The following is a 24,043-nucleotide window of genomic DNA, read 5'->3' on the forward strand; positions in this document are numbered from 1 at the left end:
CGCGGGGCGGGCGGGCGCGGTGGTCCCACGGGCGGCTTCGGCTGCTCGCCTGAGGGGAGGAACACGCACGGAGGACCTGGCACCCTCGTTCCATCGCTGCCAGTCCGGTGACCCCGCTGTGGGGCAGCGTGTCGCAGTCCAGGCCCCAGAGAAGGTGCCCCGTCAGCGACCCGGGCGCCGAGAGGCGGCAGCCGAGTCAGGTGAGGCTGCGGCCGCCAGGACGCGGGATGCGCTTGCCCTGGGGGAACAGGTGGCCCTGCCTCTGCCTGTCCATGCGCAACTGTGGGTGCCGGGGGAGGGACACTCTGGGCCCGGCGCACCGGGCGGGGGCCCGGAGGGGGCGTGGGGAGCTGGGATTGGGGGCCGGACTGAGGGCTGGGAGGGCCGGGGCCGCCTCTTCTGACGCGCTCGTGGAACGGCTTGATCTGGGGCTGGGCTCGGGAGTCTGCACTCTGTCTGTCGGCCTCGGAACACAGACACGGCGGGTGGGGACCCCTTCCTGCGCGGCCCGTGTCAGGAGGCCCCGGGTGAGGATGCCCCGGGTGTCGGACGGGGCCCCGGGGGAGACCCCCCCCGTGTGTCGGACGGGGCCCCGGGGGAGACCCCCCGCCCCGTGGCGGAGGAGGTTTCCGGAGGAGGGTACGGGTGCTGTGCGGAAAAGAGGTGTCTTCCGAAGGTTGGGAGCAGCAGAGGTTCCGGTGGCTGTCGGCGACCTGCGTGGGGCCGGTCCCACGGGGGCCGCGAGCTTGCGCCGTGGCAGGTCCAGGCGTGCGCTCAGCGTGACACGGGACCCGCGTTCCCAAGACCGCACGTTGAAAAGGGAGCGCGTTCGCTATTTTGTGCTGATGATGTGTTAGAGCGGTAATACTTTTGATGTAATGGGTTAAATGCGTCGCTAGGATTGATTTTACCGCTTTTTAAAATCCTATTGATGTGGCAACCAGAAAACAAATTTCTCCTCCGTGGCCGGTACTTTGTTTCTGCTGGGCGGTGCTGGCCTGCACCGCGCCCGAAACGAGAAGCGACGACACGCTTACTCTCTCAGCGTCGGGAGCTGCGTTGTCAAAGCGGCTTTCCGTCGGCGTCGCCGGTCACGCAAGCGCGGGAGCCCTCGCGGCTGTGGACGGGTTCCCAGAGACCAGGACGGCAGCCCCCCGAGGCTGATGAATATAAACCGGAGTTCCGTGCCTGTGGCATACTTCGGGTCGCGAAAGCATTGCCAAATTTCCAGATAAAGACTTCTAATGCTAAACATTGAGACAAATGTGAGCTGTTAGTGTACGTATATTTAAGAAGGATTAATGAAAACAATATCATTATTTTTCAACCTGCTGATTCCAGTTCAGGGTCCTGGGGGGCCAGTCCCTCCCGGAAGTTCAGGGCGCCGGGCGGACCCGCCGCAGGCAGGACGCCGTGCGCTCTCCCGCAGTGCCTCCCACACTCCCGCTGGGACAATGTGAACAGCTTCACCTCATGGGCCCACGGTGCCCGCTGTTGGGACGTGGGAGGGGAGAACGTGCAAATCCCACAGTCAGTGGTCCCCGTGGGAAAACGATTTTTTTCCATCAAACTTAGGACAGAATGACATTGAACAAAACAATGGTATTCAATGACTTGCTGTAATACACATTTATGAATGTACTTTTATTTATTAACTCAAACATGCAAATTAGCAGGTAGTTATTTGTCCTTATTAACATTTTAAACAAGCTTCTTAGCTATAAAGAAGTCTTTAAGGTACTTCATTTGTAAAATTCCAACTGAGATAAAGATTAATGTTTGTGCAAAAGCCCACCATAAAACATTGCTGTTTGTGTCTTCACTAGTCATTCGAAAATTTTCTTCACGGTCCTATACAGGAGAGAAATAGGCAGGTTTAGATTCTTAAAGCATTTAATGCATGAGTTTGAGGAGAAGGTGCTGTATCCATGCAAGGTATTTAATATTTCCCAATGAGCCTCTTATACCAAAGTATCTCTGGTTTTCTAAGCCAGGTGTCTTGTCAGCAAAGGGGTAAGAATCAATCTTGTAAGACATTTTTGTATTTTGGTGTAAATGTATCTGGTATTTGACTTACTACTTTATACATTTTTCACCTTTAAGCAAAGTGAACATTACCCAGTAATGGTAGATTTTCATGGTTTGAATTCTTCCTTTACTTTACGTTAAGCCCTGTGTCATGCACCTGCCCTCATCTTATTACTCAGATGAAGAAACTGCAGCCCAGAGATGACACAAGGTTAGTGAGTGATGGAGCACATTTGAGCTCACCTATGACTGGAGTCCACTGAGTGCCGTGACCCAGAAAACACATAATGTCACAGGAACAAAACAGTGATTTGGAAAGTAAGCATACTGAGCCTCTTCAAATGCGTGGATTATGTTTGGAAGCCCTTATTCATTCATTCCACAAGCTCACACCCCAAAGGTGAATGGGCCACGGCCTTCTGTCCTAGAGGAGCTTGTGGTCCAACGGGCAGGGTGCAGGACTGCCCTTTTCCCACAACCGCCATGTCCACACACAGCCTGCGTGTCTGGCTCAGAACGAGGGACTAAGGAACAGGCAGTGCATTCTTTTTCTTGGTTCAGGAACTTTATCTGCAGAATTAGATTCCTGGCAGGAAGAGATAAAATGAGCTGAACAGGCAAACTGACCCTTTGATAGTTTTGTTCTTTGACTATTTGCTCAATTTGCTCAATTAGATGTTCAAGCTTGAAGCTAACTTCATTAACTTTGTCCTTGGCTTGAGCAATGGCAGCATCGAGGTCATGTTCTCCAACACGAATGTCTAAGTGGATCCGCTGTGCAAACAGTGAAAAGGAAGAAACGTGTTTTTAAAACAGCTCCCCTTTCCCCTTCATTTTCCCTCTTTGTGTCCTTAGTGCCTCTCTCCTTCCTTTCCCCCCTTTACAAGAGCAGGCAGTCCCTGGTTTTCCATCCCCCTTTTCCCCTCACTGCCACTCTATTCTTTGTCTTACTCAGCAGCCTTATTTGTAATAATAATGTCCTAAACGGTAACCTCCTGACCTGAGGGTACTTCACACTTTCCTGAACATCAGATTTACTATCAGGCAAATGTGTTTGGTGTTGAGAATCTGATTACTCTCAGGAAAGTTTCTTTATACACAGCTGAGTTTCTGATGCTAAAGTACAAATTCTCCTCGTTCATCCTCAGCACATTTAGAAAATAGCCAATCACCATCTACCGTGAAGAGTTCTACTTATTGGAATTCCATTATTAATTCACCCTCAGTCCTCACTTGTTTTCAAGCCTGAATAATCACAGCTCTTTTAACCTTCCCTCACAGTTCTTATTTTTCAAGCCCTTTAATCAACTTTGTGGCGCTCCTTTGAACCTCTTCCAAGCTCTCCAGCTCCCTCCTTGGTTGTTGTGCTGAGATCTGGGTGCAGGGCTTTAATAACTTTCTAACCAGTCTGGGTGTCATGGCTCTGCATACCAATGTCACGCCTGAATAGTGCTGACGCTGTGTTCATTAACAGGGACATGGGGGCGGGTACTTACCAGCTTACTCCCTCCAAATGACACAAGCCTCGTAGAATTAGATTCTAAGCAAATGATGTGTTCTCCAGGTGAATGTGAAGTAAAATAGAATGTTCCTTGTGAGCCATATAACTTTGACAGCAATACCTAGGATTGAGGATTTCCATACTTTTAGTTTGTTATTCTTTAGTTTCTGTTCTTAAAAATAAATCTCTCCTATATATCTAGTAAACATTGTGCAATTCCTAAAGAAGATATCAAATCACCAATAAACGTGAAAAATATTCAGACTTGTTAGTAATAAAAAAAATGCAAACCACAATCGGATATCTCTTGTTGTTACCAGGTCAGCAAAGATTTAAAAGTACCCAAGGGTAGTAGTGAGGAATACTACCTCCAAACACTGCTTTGGGAATGCAAATGGAACAACCATTCTGGAGAGCAATTTGGCAATATATATAGACAATTAAAATGTACATAACCATTGACCAGCAGTTCTACCTATAGATATTTATCCTACAGAAATGCACAAGTAAAGTTATACATAAAAAGATATCAAGTGTGATATTATTCATAATAGCAAAATTGCACTTTTGAAATAACATTAATACCGTTCAGTTGGGAGTAATTAAATTTAGGCAAAGCCAAATAAAGAAACATTGCATAGCAATAAAAGAGAATATTATATTCATATCTGTACTGAAGGTGTTCATCATATCCTCTGGTAGAACAGTCTGTATAGGATCCTCTTTTTGAAGTAAGCATCATTTGTAAAAGTGTGCATGCACATAATGTTTCTGTATGTGTGTTAGATTCTAAGGAATACACGTCAAGCTGTTAGGTGGTTATATTTCTTGGGATTTTGAAAACAGATATAGGACTTCAAGTCTGGCATATAAAGAGCTTAGAAATTGTCACTGTGTCCAAACAATAAATAAAAAACTGAACAGAAATAAATTACTTTTTCTTAAGATCTGTCAGAGAATTGAGGTTACAGGGCAAACTGCTACCTCCAAAATTGGAGAGACAAACAAGAAAATACAAAGAGCACAACTTACCAGAGAAGAAGCTCTGTGGGAATCAGTACTGGGTTCTTGTTACCCAGTACATCACGTCTAGCTTTTGAGAACCACAATGATTACAAGGCACAATATAAAGCAAAATGACACAGTTTGAGGAAACAGAGCTAGCATCAGAATCAGATTCAGATATGCTGGGATATTGGAATTATCAGAGCAGGAATTTAGAAAAACTGTGATTAATATGCTAAGGTCTGTCATGAAAAAAGTAGACAGTGTCCTGGAACAGATGGGCCATGTAAGCAGAGAGATGGAGTTCCTAAGAAAGACTCAAAAAGAAATGCTAGAGCCCTGGCTGGTGGGGCTCAGTGGATTGAGAGCTGGCCTACGAAGCAAAGGATCACTGGTTCGATTCCCAGTCAGGGCACATGCCTGGTTGCCAGACAAGTCAGGTCCCCAGTAGGGGGCGCACAAGAGGCAATCACACATTGATATTTCTCTCCTTTTCTTCCTCCCTTTCTCTAAAAATAAATAACGTCTTTTAAAAATGCTAGAGATAAAAATGCTGCAGCAGAAATGAAGAATGCCTTTCATGGGCTCATTGGTAGACTGGATATGGCTGAGGCAAGATTCTCTGAGCTTGAGAACAGAAACTTCCAAAATGGAAAAACAAAGAGAAAAAAGACTGAAAAAAAGATCCTGAAAGAATATACAAGAATCATGGGATAACCAGAGAAGATGTAATACACATGTAATTGGAATACCAGAAGGAGAAGAAAGACAGAGGAACAGAAGAAAAATATTTAAAGCAACAATGAGAACTTCCTCCAAATTCATATCAGATGCCAATACCAGAGCCAGGAACCTCAGAGAAAACCAAGCAAGATAAATGCCAAAAGCTACACCTAAGCATTTCATATTGAAACTGTGGATATCAAAAATAAAATCATGAAAGAAGCCAGAGGGGAAAAAACCTTAGCAGTAGAGGAGCAAAAGTAAGAATTACGTTTGACTTCTCCTCAGCAACCATCAATCAGGAAGACAGTGGAGTGAAATGCTTTTGATGGAGAGAGAGAGGGAAAAAAAAAACCCTTGCCAACATAGAATTCTGTATCTTGCAAAATTCTCCAAATGTGAAGGAGAAATGGAGATTTTCTCAGACAAACTAAAATTGAGGGAATTTGTCACTGATACACCTGCCATGCAACAAATGTTAGAAGAAGCTCTCCAGAGAGAAAACAGTATAGGTCAGAAACTCGAATCTACATAAAGAACAGAAGAGCATTAGAGAAGGAATAAAAAGTTAGGGTAAAGAAGGAATAAAACGGAGGTATGGTTAAAAATTTTATTTGTCTTTACTGATTTCACGTGTAACAGTCTGTTCAAAATAACAGCAACAATGTATTTGATTATGCAATAGTTTATAAGTGAAATGAATGGCAGCAATGATGTAAGGGATGGGAAGGAAGAATTGTGAGTACTTTGTTATCATAAGGCACTTGCTGTACCTGTGAAGTGGTAGGATGTTGTTTGAAAGTGGACTTGGATTAATTGCAAATATATATGGCAAACACTAGGTCAACCACTACAAAAAAGTTTAAAAAATGAAGTATAACTGATATGCTAAGAAAGGAGACAGAATTATAAAATATTCAATCCAAACCACAAAAGACAGAGAAAGAGTAGAATACAAAAACAGGGACAAAGAACAAGCACAATGAATAGAAAACAGTAACAGATATGGTAGATGTTAACCCAACTGTATCAATATTTGCTTTGAATATCAATGGACTAAATGCACCAATTAAAAGACAGACTATCAGCCTTGAGCAGTGTGGCTCAGTTGGTTGGGCATTGTCCCACAAAGCAAAGGGTCGCTGTTTCAATTCCTGGTCAGGATATGTGTGAGAGGTAACTGATTAATGTTTCTTTCTCATATTGATGTTTCTCTCCCTCTCTTTCTCCCTCCCTTCCCATCTCTCTAAAAAATAAGTAAACAAAAAATATTTTAAAAAAAGACTGTCAGAGCAGATTAAAAAGGCAACACAACTATATATTGTCTACAAGATATTTACTTTAAATATAAAGACACATACAGATTAAAAGTTAAGGGATAGACAAGGATGTGTGCACTAAGTTTAAGCTTATCTCACACAGAAGGAAGCTGGAGTAGCTTTACTGACTTCCAAACAAGGGAAGCCACCAGGGAAAATGGAGTCATGGAATATTTCACAGTGATGAAGGGGTCCATTTTCCAAGGACATAAAACAATCTTCAGCATATATGCACCTAACAAGAGAGCATCAAACCATGTGGGGCAGAAACTGATAGAACTACAAGGAGAAACAGAAGATTCCACTATTATGGTCGGAAATGTCAACACTCCTCTGTCAGAATGGACAGATCCAGCAGGCAGAAGATCAGTGAGGACATGGTTGAACTTAACAGCACCATCAACCAACTGCATGCAATTGGCATCTACAGATCACTTCATCCAACAACAGCAAATTATGCATTCTTCCCAAGCTCCCATGAAACATTCACCAAGACAGACTACACTCTGGGCCATAAAGCAACCTTAACACATGGAAAATAATAGAAACACACAGTTCTCAGAACATAATGGAATTAAAGTAGGACTCAATAACAGAAAGGTAGCTGGGAAATCCCAAAATATTTGGATATTGAAAGCACACTTCTAAATAGCACATGAATCAAGAAATAAGAGATTTTTAAAATATTTTGAACTAGGAGAGGGTTCTGAGAAGATGGAGTAGAAAGCATCAGAAATATGTCTCTCCATCTAGACACAATTACAAAGACAGTCTTTTCTACAAATGGTGCTGGAACAACTGGACATCCACATGCAAAGAAATGAATGTAGACACAGACCTTGCACCTTTTACAGAAATTAACTCAAACTATGTTATAGATGTAAATGTAAAACACAAAACTATAAAACCCCTAGAAGTTAACATAGGAGAAAATCTTGATGACCTTGAGTTTGGGTATGACTTCTTACATACAACACCAAAGGCATGACCCAGGAAAGAAATAGTTGAGAAACTAGACTTCATTAAAATTAAAACTTCTGCTCTGCAAAATACGTGGTCAGGAGAATAACAAGATAGGCCACAGACAAGAGGAAATATTTGTAAAAGACATCCAATAAAGGACTGTTACCCAAAGTATACAAAGAACTATGAAAATCACAATAAGGAAATGAACAAATCAATTTAAAAAATGGGCAAAAGACACCTCATTAAAGAAGACATACACAGGGCAAATAAGCATATGAAAAGATGCTCCCCATCATATGTTATTAGAGAATTGCAAATTTAAAGTGAGATATCTTTGAGAATGGCAGAAATCTGAAACATTAACACCAGATGTTATCAAGGATGTGGAACAACAGGAGCTCTCATCCATTGCTGGTGGTAATGCAAAATGCTGCAGTGACTTTGGAAGACAATTTGGCCGTTTCTTACAAAACTAAACATATTATCATATGATCCCACAAATATGCTATTTATTTACCCAAATAAGATGGAATCTTAGGTACACACAAAATATATGCACATGAACATTTATAGAAGCTTTATTCAAAATTGCCAAAAATTTAGAAGCAACTAAAACGTTCCTCATTGGATGAATGAACAAATACACAGTGGTCCAGCCAGACAACTGAATATTACTCAGCTCTAAATTAACTATCAAGCCACGAAAAGACATGACAGACACTTAAGGCCATATTGCTAAATGAAAGAAGCCAATACGAAAAGGCTCCACATTGTATGATCCCAGCTATGTGTCATCCTGGAAAAGGCAAAGTTATGGAGACAGTGAAAAGATCAGTGGTCGTCAAATGTTAGAAGGAGAGAGGGATGAATAGATGGAACACAGGATTTTTAAGGGAATGAAACTACTCTGTATGACACTATATTGGAAACCCATAGAATTTACAAAACCATAAGTGACAGACTGTTGACTGGGAAATCTTATTAAATAAGACTGCATTCAAGGGTCAGATTTTACAATTGGTTTTTAATTTTAAATGTGTAACAAAGACCTCTTCTCTGAAAAAAATATTTAGTGACTGCTTGTTATCTGTTAAATTGAATTTCTGAGCTGTAGTTTCATATCAAGACTCTGCATGGTCTATTTCCAGTGGATATTTTAGTCAGCACACATGTTTTGAATGTGTACTAGTTTAGTGTATTGGAAAAAAACATGTAAGTTTAAATCTGTGTTGTCACTTGCTGACAGTGAAGTCTTGTATGTAATTTAACCTCTCAGAACCATCATTTCTGAGGACATGGAATATTGGAAAACAGGGCACAGAATTCATGTTTGTGCGGTACATGTGTGTCATTGATATGGTCTACCTTGACTCTCCTACCAGCTTGTTCTCTTGTGCTGTCAATCACATGAATAGGAATGGACACATGATCAGGGGACAACTTAGAGTACCCCATGCCTCCAGACACACTGGCCCAAGTAGGAATAGAGACCTTGTAGGGGTGCTGATAGGGATCTTAAAAGGGGATCTTAACTTGTAAGAAATGTTGAAACTAGAGCTGTTTCTTGTCAGCATCCAAATGGAGAGGGCCTTCCTGAAAATAAGGCCTGTGGGTAAGACTTTTGTCTTTTCTAGGCCAAGGAGAGGGTTGGGCATATATTAGGCCCATGATAAAAATTTGTTGGATGCTTGCAGAGTGACTGAAAATATTTCTCCTGTCTTCTAGAAGGGGGTGTTGTTTCAGGCAGTTGTGTTTTTGAAGAACGGACACCTGTTATATCCATTGTACAGATGGGAAAACGGAAGATCAAAGCAGGCAAATAACCTGCGCAAGATTCAGCTTGTAGATGACAGTCTGCATTTTAACTTGGCTCTGACTCCAAAATCCAAATTCTTTTCACTTGTTTCTTTCCTACTCCTTTGCTAACTCCCACAGATACCAGACAGACGCAGAGGCTGCCGAGTACTAGAGAAAGCCCTCACCAGCACCGGAAGGGAAGGTGGCCTCTCTGGTCCTCATGCTGTGGGGTGGGGAGCTGCAGCACCAGCAGAGCAGATGAAGCCTGGTCCCTGCAGAATCTTTGGGATGCCTTGGCACTGTGGCTCCCCTCTGCCCAGCACGACCAGCAAACCTCAGTTTGTATTGTTTTCAAACTTTCCCTGTCCAGCTGATGCTGGACGAGGTTCTTGGGAGGTTGGTACCTTCTTTGTCTTTGTGCACTGCTTATGTTCAGGGGCCTACACATTAAAAATTCAAAGGCTGGTTAATGAGTGGTTACACAGATTTTAAAAGTTTGTGGGGATACATGACATGTGAGTTTTAGCAAATGAAAAATTTTAGTAACAAAACATAAAAGAATGTTTTACCTCCTCATTATAAGTTGTAACAGTCACAAAGAGCCCCAAACCAGGAGCAGATTCAAGGAAATCATGTCTGACCATGTCCCATTGCTGTATCTTGAAAGTCCCTGTTCCAAAAGTATAAGATAAGACACACTATAAAATAAGTATAAGAAATAGTTATACATGATTACTGATAATAAACTTGTATTTTTCAGTGTACCCAAATCACAAAATTTTGCTTTTGAATGGTTGACACTTTAGGGGTTAGGTCACGTAGCAGAATTGGAAAGCTAGAAAGTGTAGGAAGATTTGAGCCCTTGGTCCTGTCTCACTCCTATCTATATGTTACTTCACTGCTCTGAACCTCAGTTTCCTACGCAGAAAAGGGGACAGTTCTTATCCCTCTGAAGTCTCAGAGCTGTGAGCACTGAGGAGGAAGATAAGCTAGGACTATGAAAGCTTTGTTACTCCACAAGGGTTGGGCCTAGACCTCCAGCACCTCCTCAGTAGTCCTGCCTCCTCCAGTTTCTCACTCCCATGACTTATCCTGAACACTTCCTACATAATTCCTTCCTAAAGTTTAGGTGTGTTCATGTTTAACCCTTCTGTCGTCTCCAGAGGCTCCTGCTAAAGTTTGGATTGCTGAAGGGGACCCCTGCCGTCTCCCTTTATGACCTGATAAGCATCATAGGGCTCAACTTTCTCCTTGTTGCCTCGAAAAGTACAGTCAGAACGAAAAAATAGCTAACGTTTATTGAAAAATATGTAACATTACCTTATGTAGGCCAGGTACTGTGTTAAGCATTTAACATTCATTATCCCATTTATTCTCAAAACGTGCTCTTAGGAAAGCCTTTTTATCCATTCATTCATTCACCCAGTCATTTGACATGCACATAATGAGCACCTTCCTTGCAGGGGCACTGTTCTAGAAACTGAGGACAGAAGTGAACAAAATAGACAATGTCTTTTGGGGTTGAAAGCAAGGAGAGAATGGTTGATGGGGTCCCATGGAGCTTTCCTACAGTCAGAAGCAGACAACAAGCAAACATATATGTAATGTCAGAGGTGTTAATCCTAAAAGAAGCAGGTAATGGATAGACTGTGCTAGGGTACTCAAGTACCATGTGGGTAATCTGGGAGGGCTCTCTGACACTTGAGCAAAGACCTGAAAGAATAAGGGAGAAAAAAAAATACACAGTTTTAAACTACTTATACTTACCAATGTCATATATAAAAGTTAACTCTCACATTCAGTGCCAATTATGTGCTGAGTACCATTCTAAGAAATTTACACATGCAATCTGAATTTTAATGACAACATTATGTAGGTAGATACTGTCTTAACGATGATCTTACACATGATGAAACTGATACACAGAAAAAGTATTGAATAATTTGCTGAAGGTCACATTCCTAGCACGTGGCAGAGTCAGGGTTCAGACCCAGACAGTGTGTGCCTTTTCCCTCAGCACCATGTGATGCTGCCTCCACTGGGGAAAGATCTTTCTACATAGGAGCGTGTACAGATGTCCTGGGGCAGGAACATGCTCAGGTGTTTTAGGAACAGCAGAGTGGCTGGAGTGAGGTTAGCAAGGAGAGAATGGTTGATGGGGTTGAAGGCATAGCAGAGGCCAGACCAGGGAGGGCCTACAGGTCTGTTATAAGGATTTGGGGAAGCAATTGGTTAGAGGAGTGAAATGATGTGTTTTTCATTTTGCAATTTTTATTGTGTGGAGAAAAGAATGAAGAAGGATCAAGAGTGGAAGCTGGGAGGCTATAGTCATAATCTAGGTGGTCATGTGCTAGTAGTGGAGACTGTAAAAAGTGTTAGATTCTGTATTATCCCTATATTACAAGTTGTGAGCCGAGTATCAGAGAGAGAAAGTCACAGCTGATAGTCACCTAGTAATAAGTCGTAGAGGCAGAATTACCACTGAAGTTATCCGCTTCCAAAGCCCAAAACTATATCCAGTGCATACTGCCTCCCTGGGAGGCACGAGGACAGCCCCTGACAGGGACCTGAGATGGGAGCTTCACCCACACGTGGACTGTAGGGGCCGTCTTGGAAAGTGAGAGACTCTTTGGAGGACACCGAGAGAATATTTCCTGGGACAGAAGGCTGCAGCAAACTCTGAAACCTGCCTGTGCCTGAGTGACTGCAGCTATACAAGCATCTTTTGAATGGATCTGGCCTCTTCCCATCAGAAATTTGCTAACTATATATAATGTATAGTCTATACTTTTTAGAATGGTCTACCTCAAGAAGGTCTTTTAAAAATATCATTGATGATTCTGGAAAAGATGGAGCAAGTCCATTCCACCTTATTCCTGCTGCTAATTACAACTAAAAGCCCTGGGGGAGCTGTCAAAAGATTCTGAAAGGTGGAGACACAGACTCACTGGCTAAGGACCTCGTGACTCACAGCACGATTCAGCAATGCTTCTGTTTGTTTTCTGTATACCTGTATGTCCTTGCCTGGGAGCTAGAGCAATCTACAACTGCAGACCAAATTGAGATAGAGAAGAAAGTAAGAAAACTGTCTCAAGAAACATCTCTAGCCAAAGGATCTGGAATAGGATGATCCTACAGGATGGAACCCCTCCAAGTATACCTGCCCTGCTCCAGATGAAAGAAATTACACTCGTGCCCACTGGGCACTTCAGATGTGGAGATAGGTGGAGCCTGTCAAGATGTCTACCCTGCACTAAGAGGGCAGTAAAGAGACAGAATTCCTCATAAACCCTAGAGACCTTAGGGAGGATCCCAGAGAAGAGGGAGCTGATGAAAGGGATCTTTTTTTCTTTAAAGATTTTATTTATTTATTTTTAGAGAGAGGGGCAAGGAGGGCCAAGAGGGAGGGCAACCTCAGTGTGCAAGAGATATATCGATCAGTTGCTTCTCACACTCCCCCAGGTGGGGACCTGGCCTGCAACCCAGGCATGTGCCCTGACTGGAAATCAAACCTACAATTTTCTGGTTCTGAGGCTGGCACCCAATCCACTGAGCCACACCAGCCAGAGCTGAAAAGGATCTTTAAGACCGTGTCTGAAGTCCTGCACACACTTCTGAACAGCTTGTGCATGTAGCCAACCAGAATCAACATGGCAGAAGCTTTGAGACTCCACCTGTGGTGCAGAATACTGCCCAGGTTTCAGGATGACTTTGTGACACACAAGCAGAGTAGACCAGAACAGTAGCACAAAGTCACAGAACACTAAATTAATATTAGAGTATGTTATGAATCTATGTGGGTCGACTGCCTGCTGAAACAGAGTAATTAAATAGGATTCAGAGTCATACAGAACACTCAGAATGTCCAGGATACAGTATAGAATTACCATACTAAGAACAAGGAAAATCTCATCTTGAATGAGAAAAGACAGTTAACAGACACCAACATCAAAATGACATAGAAGATGGAATTATCTGATAAGAAATTTGAACAGCCATAGTGAAAGTACATCAAGTAGAAGTTGAAACACCCTTAAAATAATGAAAAAATAGGATAGAAAGTCTTAGCAAAAAAGTAGAAAATAAAAAAAATATGGACACATTAGGACAGGAAAAATTCAGTATTTGACATTGAAAACATACGGAGTAGACTCAATAAGAAAATGGAGACAAAAGAGAAAAGAGTCAATGAACTTGAAATTACATCAATAGAAATAATCAAATATATTCTACAGAAAGAAAATAGATGGAGGAAAAAAGGACCTCAAATAGTCTCCTGAACCTGTGGGACAATAATCAAAGGTCTACAGTTTGCAAGTCGCAGAGAACAGGAGGAGGACAGCCATGCCTCACGGATTCTACAGGATCAGTCCACACCACTGCAATAAAGCACATACCTCAATAAATCAAGTCACATGAATTTTTCTGTGTCCTAGTGCATGTGAAAGTTATGTGTACACCATACTGTATTCTAAGTGTATAATAGCATATCTAAAAAAAATGTGCATACCTTAATTCAAAATACTTTATTGCTAACAAACGCTGACATCATCTGAGACTTCAGCAAGTTGTAATTTTTTTACTGGTGGAAAGTTTTACCTTCAATTTGTAAAATATGCAGCATGTGTGAAGAAGCAAAGCTCAATAAAGTGAGGTATGCCTGTTAGGGCTGAATAAACATTGGAAGAATCGATGGCTGAAAACTTCCCAAAATTTTTTTTAAAAAGCCTACAGACTCAAGAAGCTGAGTGAACAGGATAAACTTCCCCAAATCCATCACCAGACACATCATAATTGAATTTCTCAGAATTAAAGACAAAAAAATATGTGTGGAAAATAGAGCAGAACAATGCAGTATTAGCAGAACAACAATTTGAGTGACAGCAGATTCTCATCAGAACACATAGAGGCTAGAAAGAAGTTGCAAATATTTTCAAATGTTGAAAGAAAAGAATTGCCAACAGAATTTTACATCCACCAAACATATCCTTCAGAATAAAAGCAAAATATTCTTAGATTAAGGGAAACTAAGAATTTTTTTTTTTACTAGAACATCTGCTTTAAAATAATGGCTAAAGGAAGTCCTTCACACAGATAAAATGATAAGTAAAGTTGGAATATCAGAATGGAGAGAGAACAATGGAAAGGGTGAATATCTTGGGAAATTGCAATAAAGTATTCTCTTTTTAAAAAAGTTGTTTGACAGTTTTCAAATGTTTGATAATTAAAAGCAAAAAATATATAACATCCAATGTGGTTCTCAAAGTGTATGGACATAATATTTATGACAATTATTATTGTAAAGGGGAGGAGGGCAAAGAGATTTACATGGTGGTAAGGTTCTACATTCTACTAGAAATGGTAAAATATTGATCCTCCTAGACTGTGATAAGTCAGGTATGTGTATTGTAATCCCAAGAGCAACCACCGATAACAACTATACAAAGCGATGAAGAGAAAAATACTACAGATGATACAAAACGTAATATTACAAAATGTTCAAGTTGACCTACAGGAAGGTAGGGAATGGAAAATGGGAACAGAAACCAGACCTAAATATTGGCATATCGATTACATTCTATGTAACTGGTCTAAAGAGAGGTTAGACAAAGATGGTAGAATGGATGTTTTCAACGACCCAATATTATGCAGTCTGTAAGAAAGTCACTTTGGATATAATGCTACAGACAGGTTAAAAGTGTAAAATAAAAAGGTTCACCATTCTGACATGGGTCAAAAGAAAGCTTGAGTGGCTTTACAGTAATCAGATGAATGAGACTTCAGAGCAAAGAAAATTACCAATGACAAAAATAATCATAATTACATAATGATACAGGGGTTAGTCCACTGGGAAGATATCACCATCCTAAATGCATCAAATAACAGAGTTGCAAAGCACATGAAGTAAAACAATGGAAAGGAAAAATGGACAATGATAGCTGGGATTTCAGCACTCCCCGTAATTGACAGAAATGCTAGACAAAGTTGGTAGGAAAACTGAAGAACAAGCAGCATGACCAGCAGGACGAACACCACCAGAACATGTGGAGTGCTCACCAACTCTCCCTGATCAGCACCTTTGCTGAAGCAGCTGAATGTTCTGGGGAAAAGCGCACGGCCACCTGGACTGATGTCTTCCCAGAGATGTGACCACCTGGATGCCAACAGCTGGTTCATGCTAAGCCCCTCCCGCCTCTTACCTCCACCTCTGCAGCCCATCCCCACCTCTGACATGGTTCCTACAGAGACAGCATCTTTCCACCACCCAGTGTGCTCACCCATGCAACTCACTTCCCTGCTGCCTGCCTCTGGTTGGAGGGGTTAGGGTGTCCTTGCTCTGCCAGTGGCCACCCTCCCACTTCTTGGGGACTTGGCTCTTGTCACTCTTCCACACCCACACCGGGTGCTTTTTATGGTGTCTGCCACCTGTTGTGGTCGTCATTTTGTGTCTGCGCTCTGAAGGTTCTGGAGCGCAAGGGACATTCTATATCCTCTCTCCTAGGCCCTAGGCCCAGCAGTAAGCTGAGGGCCTTGTTTGGCTCCACGGCAGAGTCTCCGTAAGGATGTGTGGGATGAATGGAAGTGCCCTTCAATACATGTTCAGGAAGGGTTTGAATGAGTGTCAGCGGTCCTATTGTTAAACTGCCAGTGTCCTTGACACACTGCCTGAGGTATCAGACCATCATCCCTAGCCCTGAGCCCCCAAACCTGATCTGGGCCCCTCGGTGGGAGGGCAGCATGGACGGAGGTGTCATGCCCCATGGCTACCACCAGATGGCAGAAGAGAAGCGCTGCTCAGGCAGAGCCTGAGAGCCCACTTCAGGGTGTAGATGGAGCAGCACCAGTACAGAGCAGGGATAGGCTGCCTCCTCCCGCTTCCCACCGCGTGGTGAGACACCAGCAAGGTTTCTGGCCAGAAACAGACACTTGGGCAAGTCACTGAACGGCATGCTTCAGTATCCCCATAGGTAAAAAACGAGGATAGTAAAGTTATATCTCTTAGGGTACGAAGAGTGAGTTAATATTTGTAAGCTGTGTACCATAGAACTTGGCACATTGTAAGCACTATGCAAGCACTTGATAAATAATTCTTGACATTGTGGGCTTTCACTGCAGTGTTTTCTGTCAGTTCCCATTGACTCCTACGACCCTGTAAAGCTGGTACAGCAACCCCCACTGTCACACAGGAGGAGCCTGAGATCCCTGGGGCTAAGTGACTTCTCTGGAACCATCCAGACAATAAAAGGCTGAGCAGGATGAAAACTTAGCTTGGTTACCTAATTGAGGGCCTTACACCTGCACCACAAAGTATGCTTACCCCACAGCCAGGGACTGCGCGTGTGCTTCAAAGCAAGTGTGGTTCTTACACAACTTGTGGGCCAGCCTTGCTATGCAGGGGACCTTCCTCTGGGGTGTCCATTCAGTGAGAGCCGGGTTCATGAAGGCCAGTTGCCCCAGGCATGCAGAAGCCCTCTCCCAGCTGCTTGAATGTGCCTCCCCTCGTCTACCAGTGCCTGCTGTATGCACTGTTCAGGCACTCAGCCCTGCCCTGTGACCTTGATGTGTTTGTCCCTTCCGCTCCCAACCTTGGGTCCTTGAGGCTGGAATCATGGGCCATTTGAGTTGGTATTTGAAAAATAATATGCATTCACTGAAGGAATTTTAGAAGGTAAAAATCCCCTGTAGGAGTTTTCTGTATTCAGTATGATCCTTCCAGACTTTTTGCCCCTATAAGTGCATATTATATATATTATAAAAAATGAGATCATACATCATGTACGATCTGTACATTTTCCACTCAGTTTTTTGTGACTATCTTTCTCTGTCCTCAAATGTTTGTCTATAGCCTAAATTGAAGTCTGTTCAGAGCTGAAGAAAGATCCAGAGCTGAGTGCAGAACAACCTAGACATGAATTGGGTGCCTGGTATTTGATGAATGAGTGAAGGAAAGAAGTGGGTGGCCCTGCAGTGTGGGGGGTCACAGGCCCAGTCATCTGGTTGACCCCTGCAGTGACCTGGGCATGGAAAACAATTGCTGTGAACACAGAGCGATCCCTTCTAGAATGCTCCGAGTTCCTCCAGGGACCCCTGGTTTCCTTACAACCTGTGAATCTTTCTGAGATTCCATATAGGGAGAGGACAATAAGGTATTGTATGGCAGAAAGGCGGTGCATATGTGCATGGCACGTAATACAAGCCCCATCAGTGTACAGCTCAATCAGTTATGCAACCACTATCACCCTGGTCAAAACATGACCCTCATCCCAAATGCCCTGCCACTCGCTAACACCCCGCCCCCCGCAGTTCTCCAAGGCAACTACCACTTGGACTTCTAAAGACAAGTTCTTTCTGCCTGTCTTTGAACCTCTGAACCTTGTCTAAGTATGTGAATGTTTGTGTCAGCAGCTAATCAACCCGTGTTTGTGAGGCCCATCTGCTGTAGACCTCTGCACAGGTGACAGGGTGATTTTTATATTATGTTTGACTGTTGATGGGCATTGGGCAGGGTCCAGTTTTTTGGCCATTGCAAGTAGTGCTGCCAGGAAGGTCCTCATGCCTTTGAGCACATGTATGCATTTCTGTTGGGAATTGGCTGTTTCCCTGGGTCCCAGGCGTGTCTGTGTTCAGCCCCCTGGTTGGGAATCCCGGTCATGATCATGAGAGGACTGCATGCGCTCGCTCGCTCGCTGCTTTCTTTCCCATTTTGCATTTGCTGGTGTGTGTATCTCACTGGGCTTTGCTCATGCTCCCTTGATGACTCACAAAGCTGAGAAAGCTCAGACTCACCTTTCTGTCTGATTCCTGGCTACTTGGGTCTCCTCTCTAGTGAAGCGTCTGTTCATTTTTGCTCAATTTTCTGTCCCAGCCACACAGGATGGTCCTCCAGGCTCATGTGTTACATTACATTCATTCTTAGGTTCTTGTCACGTTTTCACTAGGGAGAGATGATTGGAAGTGCAGACACTTCTTCCAAAGCAGCGTCGTTAGAAACCATGGGCATTTGCAGGTGCGGGGTTAGGGGACTGAGCAACTGCCCAGGCACAGAAGCACTTTCTGGCCAGGGAGGAACAACAGCCAGAATGCATGTTCACATGGCCATGGTGGACACTGTGTATACCCCACATCACATGCTTTGCTGGGACCTGCGACCTGCCCTGGCTAGAAGCCAGTGAAATGTGAGGGGACAGATGCCCAGCTCCTTTGCCTGGAGGTAGGACAAACTCTGAGTGTCTCATCCAACTATTTATTAAATGTTTTAAAAAGTCATGGTAAAATAGATATAACAAAATTGAACTTAACCATTTTAAGTGTGGAATTCAGGTGCATTAAGTACTATCACATTGTTGTGCAACTGCCACCATCATCTGTAGAAACAGAACTTGTCCCCTTTGAAGTATTATCTCCCCACCCCCCAGCTCCTGGCAAGGTCTATTCTACTTTTTTCTTTTCTTTTTTAACCATCTTCACTCAAGGATATTTTTTCATTGCTTTTAGAGAGAGAGGAAGGGAGAGAGAAACATTGATGAGAGAGAGAAGCATCGATTGGTTGCCTCCCACACACACCTGGACCAGGGATTGTACACATCTGGACTGGGGATCAAACTGCATCTTAGGCATGTGCCCTGGCTAGGAATCAAACCCACAACCTTTCAGCTATGGGATACCACTCTAATCAACTGAGACACACCAGCCAGGGCTACTTTTTGCTTTTTGAATTTTCCTATTCTAGGGATTTCACGTAAGTGGAATCACAGTATTTTTCTTTAGCGACTGGCTTAGTTCACTGAGAATAACGTCCTCAGTGTTCATCCATGTAGAATCAAGTGTCAGAATTCCTTCCTTTTAAGGCTGAATAATGTTTCATACCATTGTGTTTATACAATCATCTGCCTATGGATACTTGGGGGCTCCCCCTTTTGGCCACTGTGAGTAATGCTGCTGTGACATGGGTGTGCCAGTATCCAAGTCTTTGCTTTCACTCCTTTTGGGCATCCACTCAGAGCAGATGTACTGGGTCATATGTCTGCACTATTATCTTATGTTCCTGAGGGCTCTGAGCTCAGTCTGAGTCTGGGTTTCACCAGAAATCTCACCTCCCCTGGCTTCTTTCCCTCTGGTTCCTGGGAGCACCTTCTTAATTACTTGTCTCAGAGCTGCTCCAGAGAGCATCAAGCCTCAGACACCCTGAGGTGTGGTGTGGTGTTCGGTGAAGACATGAATGAGCGTGATGAAGGATGACACTCATTTAACTTTGTCTCCTAGACGCTAATAAGTTTCACTCTAAAGGAAAAAAAAGGCAGCAGCCCTGGTACCAGGCAGACTGTAAGAGCCATATCTAGGACCTTTGAAAGGGAGCAACCGGGAGCAAACTCATTGGTTCAGAATTCTAATTATTTTCTTTTTAATGATCATTGTGCTCCATGGCACCTCTCCATTTCTCTCAATGCCTGCTGTTTACAAGAGACTAACAGCCTTGTTTAAAAAAAAAATGTCTACAAGGACCAGCAAGTAGTTTTAAAACTCACCAGGCCAGCTCTAGAACTTACACCGTGGCCCCTCTAGAGTTCCATCTCTGCTCCTCCTCTCTCCCTGAAAGACCTCTCTCCCTTTCTTTTATTCAAGACAATCTTGAATTTATTATTAAAGAACTTTATTAAAAGATCTAAGATAAACACTATATTTGACTTTGCAGCTTCTAAGCAAGGTTTGGCCATTGCGCCCAGACTGATGCAGTGTTCAGGTGCGCAAGTCCTATTTTGTTGTCTCCCTCTCAGCCCCTAGCAGGGGAATGCCAGCCTCTTCTCTGCTTCTCAGGGGATTTCCTTTGTCTTTTGGTGGGGGTATAGCTTAGGGCAGACACTGGGAGGCCAAGCGACAAAGTTGGAGACAGAGTCCAAGAGGGTGGGAACTGATATTGACGAACACCTGTAGCTAGTCACCTCTGTGCCAGGTGTTGCTTCAATTTACAGATAAGGAAACAGCTCACAGTCACCAGGTACTGGGCAACAGAGGCAGGTGCAAAGCACGCCTTGTTAACTCCAAAAGTAGATTTCTGTGCCCTGTGGTGCCCTGAGCTGCCTCCAAGGGGGAGTGGCAGAAGGCAGAAGGCCAAGCCCTTGAGTTCCTTGCAGCCTGTTTTTAGCCCCAATGAGCAGAATCACACTGTCAGGTAGATTTGGATGGCTGGCTCAGAGGTCTTTCTCTGGAACTTTTTAGATGGGTGTATTTCATTGGATGCCATTGCACTTCAGATCTGCGAAGAGGGAAATGAATAGCTGATGTGTGCTCTTCCTGGATGAGGGGTATCAGACAAGGTCTCAGGTCCCCACAGATGCCCAGAAACACTTAAAGTCTGTTTTTCATTTTAGTGGTGATCTAAAAATTAGATATAAGCATATTCTGGATGAGCACTTCTTAACCAAGTGTGTTTGACACACGTGTTCATGATCAAATGTGCACTGAGAGAAAGTCAGGGATTTCATCGGTGGCGAAGTTTCTGCGATGGTTCAGTGAGGCAGGGGGGGAACGCTGAGCCCGGTCCTGGCGGAGGCCGCACAGGTGGCCGAGCCCCGGCCCGCAGCGGTCTGGGGCTTGTCCGCCCTGCCAGCGGGGGGGCTGGGCCCAGGTCCTGGTGAAGGCCGCACAGGTGGCCGAGCCCTGGCCCGCAGCAGTTGGGCTTGTCTGCCCTGCCAGCGCCAGGGCTGGGCCCAGGTCCTGGCCTCAGCTACAGGGGCTTGCAACCCACAGTGAACCCAGCATACAGTAAATGTGAAGTGAAATTTTTTTCAAAAAGGTCTTTTAAAAGAAATGTTTAAGAATTCTATCTTGGTGTATGCTATTATGTTACTTGGGCTAATGATTAAAGACGTGATTATAGTTAAAGGAAAATAATGACGAGAGTAGAGACTTAATTGATGGTCTGTGTGCTCAAATTCCTGTAAAAGAAATCCATTAGGATCCAGTAGGAAACACATCCAGACATCTTTCTCTGACTAAACCCAGCTTTGGTGACTTGTGTGTCCTTTTAACTCTAGTGATTTTCGTAAAGTGTACTTTACTCTCACTTGTCCTCAGTTCATATTTACATGTATATCTTTCCATTCTTTTACTTTCAACCTTTCCTTATATTAAAAGTGTTTCATATGAAAACAGCATATAGTTATTTTGTTTTTAAATCCAGTCAATCTTTGTCTTTTCATTGGATCTTTGTCCATTTACATTTAGTGTGATATAAAATGTTGTTGGGTTTATGCCTACAACATTTATCTTGCTATTTTTTTTTCTGTTTATCCTGTTTATCCCTTATTTCTTGCTTTTTTTTTCTATTTTTCTCTATTAGCATATTATACATTCTCAGACTTTAGGACCACATTCTCTTTTAAAGAAAAATTTAAAAATTTGACCTGACATGTTTCCAAATTGTCCCTGTAGTTACAGTAGGCTTTAGAAGCTGAGCTCTGAACCTAAATAATTGCATGGGGTGGCCTGACTGATGTGGATCAGTTGGCTGGGCATCATCCCACAAAGCAAAAGGTTGCTGGTTCAGGGCACATGTCTGGGTCATGGGTTTGATCTCTGGTTGGGATGCACATGAGAGGCAACCAATGTTTCTCTCACATATTGCTATTTCTTTCCTTCTCTTTCTCCCTCCTTTCCCCCTCTCTAAAAATAAATAAAATCTCTAAAAAAAAAATAATTGCATGGGGGTGATGACTACAGAACTGCAGAGAGGAGAGAACAGAGATGGAGGCTTAGGAAGACAGTGGGGAGGGAGCAGGTGGAGGTAGGGAGGGACCAGAGCAGGACAGGGAAGGGGGGAGACTCAATGTCCATGGGGGCGAGGCAGACTGAGACCTGTCTTTCTCACAGCTGCTAAGCACCCTCTAGCCGCATTTGCCTCCTGCCTCAGACCCTCTAGTTGGGCGGGTGATTCTTGGGCTCACAGCCAATGAGTGTGTCCCAGGCCAAGTCCATCCAACTGGTGAGCCTCAAGGCAGCAGGTGGGAGGTGCGGGGGGAGGGGGGGAACAGGCTACTCCTATTTCTCTTAGTTCCTCTGCTACCCTTTCAAATGCAGGCAGAAAAGTTCACAGGTTACTGGAAAAACGACCACCTGACACAGATCTATACACCCAGGAACTGGAACATCTCTGAGATGAACAATTGGGGGTCAGGGAACACAAGCAAACACTTAAAGTACATTCAGTGTGTCTGGCTGGTTCTTACAAGCTTAATGAATATTAATTTAGTGATTATCACAACCAAAAGAAACAGGTGTCTATTATTTGATCCTGTTTCACAAACAAAGCAGAATGGTTAAGTCACTTGCCCAAGGGCATGCAGTTATCAGGTCGCTTAGCTGGGACCTGAACTGGCTGGTCTTGTTCACACTCTACAGCCTCAAACAGCCTCTTGCCACAGTGACCGCGCCAGCAGTGGGGAGCTGCTGACACCACCCAGCGCTTCTCCGTGTGTTGTCTTTGCAATCTACTGGACCCCAAAGTCCGCCTCACGTTGCAGTCTCTTCCTTTGCCTCCTTGCGTGATGCGTTATTTGACTTTTTGCAGGGTGGGTGTTAGTCTTTTCAGTAGAACTCTCCAGTGTGATGGCCAAGATGCACAGAGGGGAGTTGGACGCAATTCACTGTGAGATTGAACTTGACATACGAATCCACGCTTGGCACTGATAGACAACACCTGGATTTACATCCTGCCCCTTCTTTCCTTTTTTGTATGAAAACCAGGGCGTTTGATGTTGATTCTGACTTGGACGTTGAACATACTGGATTTTCTATGCAATTCTGAGACACTGCACTTGCTGCTTTCTCGGCAGGCCAGTGAAGCTTGCCATGGGGGGGCACCTGGGTGGGGAGTGGGAGCGAGTAGAAGTCGCCGTGATGGTGGCGGGTTTTATGTGCAGCTGGCTCAGGCAGCAATGTCGGGCTTATACACAGGGCCCCTCAGCACCCCTGCCTGGGGGACACGGACGCTCAGGACGCGTTAATGTCTGCTGTTTTGTCTGTTTTACTGGACCCATCTAGAACCCTCCCATATCTTTGGAGAATTCAACCACGCTTAGCAGAATTAATGGCATCAGAATCTTTTACTGAAGGAAACCTGACAGTCGGAAAAACAAATCAAGCTTGGATTCTGTGGTATTGCATCTCGGTTTCCTGTTTATGAATTATGCAATTCACTCTAAAGGCTATTTTCACGTTGCGTTCGCATGACTTGATAAACTGTCTCCAGAGGAAACCACACAGCCTGATACTCACTGACAAACAATATATACCTCAGAGGGTGGCAGGAGACCACAATGTGGCTTCCACAGTTCAACATTCAGAAGAGCACAATGGACATACCTGTGATCAGTGTGTCACTTGGAATGTCTTCTATGATGCATTTCTCCTCTCGTTCTCCCACGTGGAAATAAAAAGCAGTTGTAAGTGAAAAACAGAAACTTAAGAGAAATGTTAGCGTTTGCATTTCTGTTGCTTGAGCCATTCCTGGGTATTCGCTTTGAAATGTATCAATTGCAAATGATGCTGCTTATTGAGTGTTTGTATTTCATTGACTAAGTTTGTAAATTGATTTCTGTGAGAAGTGACATGTGGTGGTTGCCCTTGGGCAGGTGTTGCAGCAAGTCCCAGGGAACAAGACATGTGGACCTCAGGGCCTTTCGAAGCACGATGACATCAGAATGCC

The 24,043-nt window shown here is 43.7% G+C and overlaps 1 protein-coding gene across 1 annotated transcript; it reads right to left on the minus strand.

Annotated features, from left to right (window-relative positions):
* Nucleotides 1-1,701: 1,701 nt before the first annotated feature.
* LOC129077470 (transmembrane emp24 domain-containing protein 11) lies at nt 1,702-23,824 on the minus strand. The gene is made up of 5 exons (XM_054581847.1): nt 23,701-23,824; nt 9,909-10,009; nt 3,525-3,650; nt 2,656-2,802; nt 1,702-1,851 (listed from the first exon to the last, which is right to left on the minus strand). The coding sequence occupies exons 1-5, from the start codon at nt 23,822-23,824 to the stop codon at nt 1,702-1,704; spliced, it is 648 nt and encodes a 215-aa protein (XP_054437822.1).
* Nucleotides 23,825-24,043: the final 219 nt, after the last annotated feature.

The sequence above is a fragment of the Pteronotus mesoamericanus genome, unplaced genomic scaffold (assembly GCF_021234165.1).
Source record: "Pteronotus mesoamericanus isolate MK-2021 breed Mesoamerican mustached bat unplaced genomic scaffold, CSHL_Meso_final contig_68, whole genome shotgun sequence".
Lineage (NCBI taxonomy): Eukaryota > Metazoa > Chordata > Mammalia > Chiroptera > Mormoopidae > Pteronotus > Pteronotus mesoamericanus.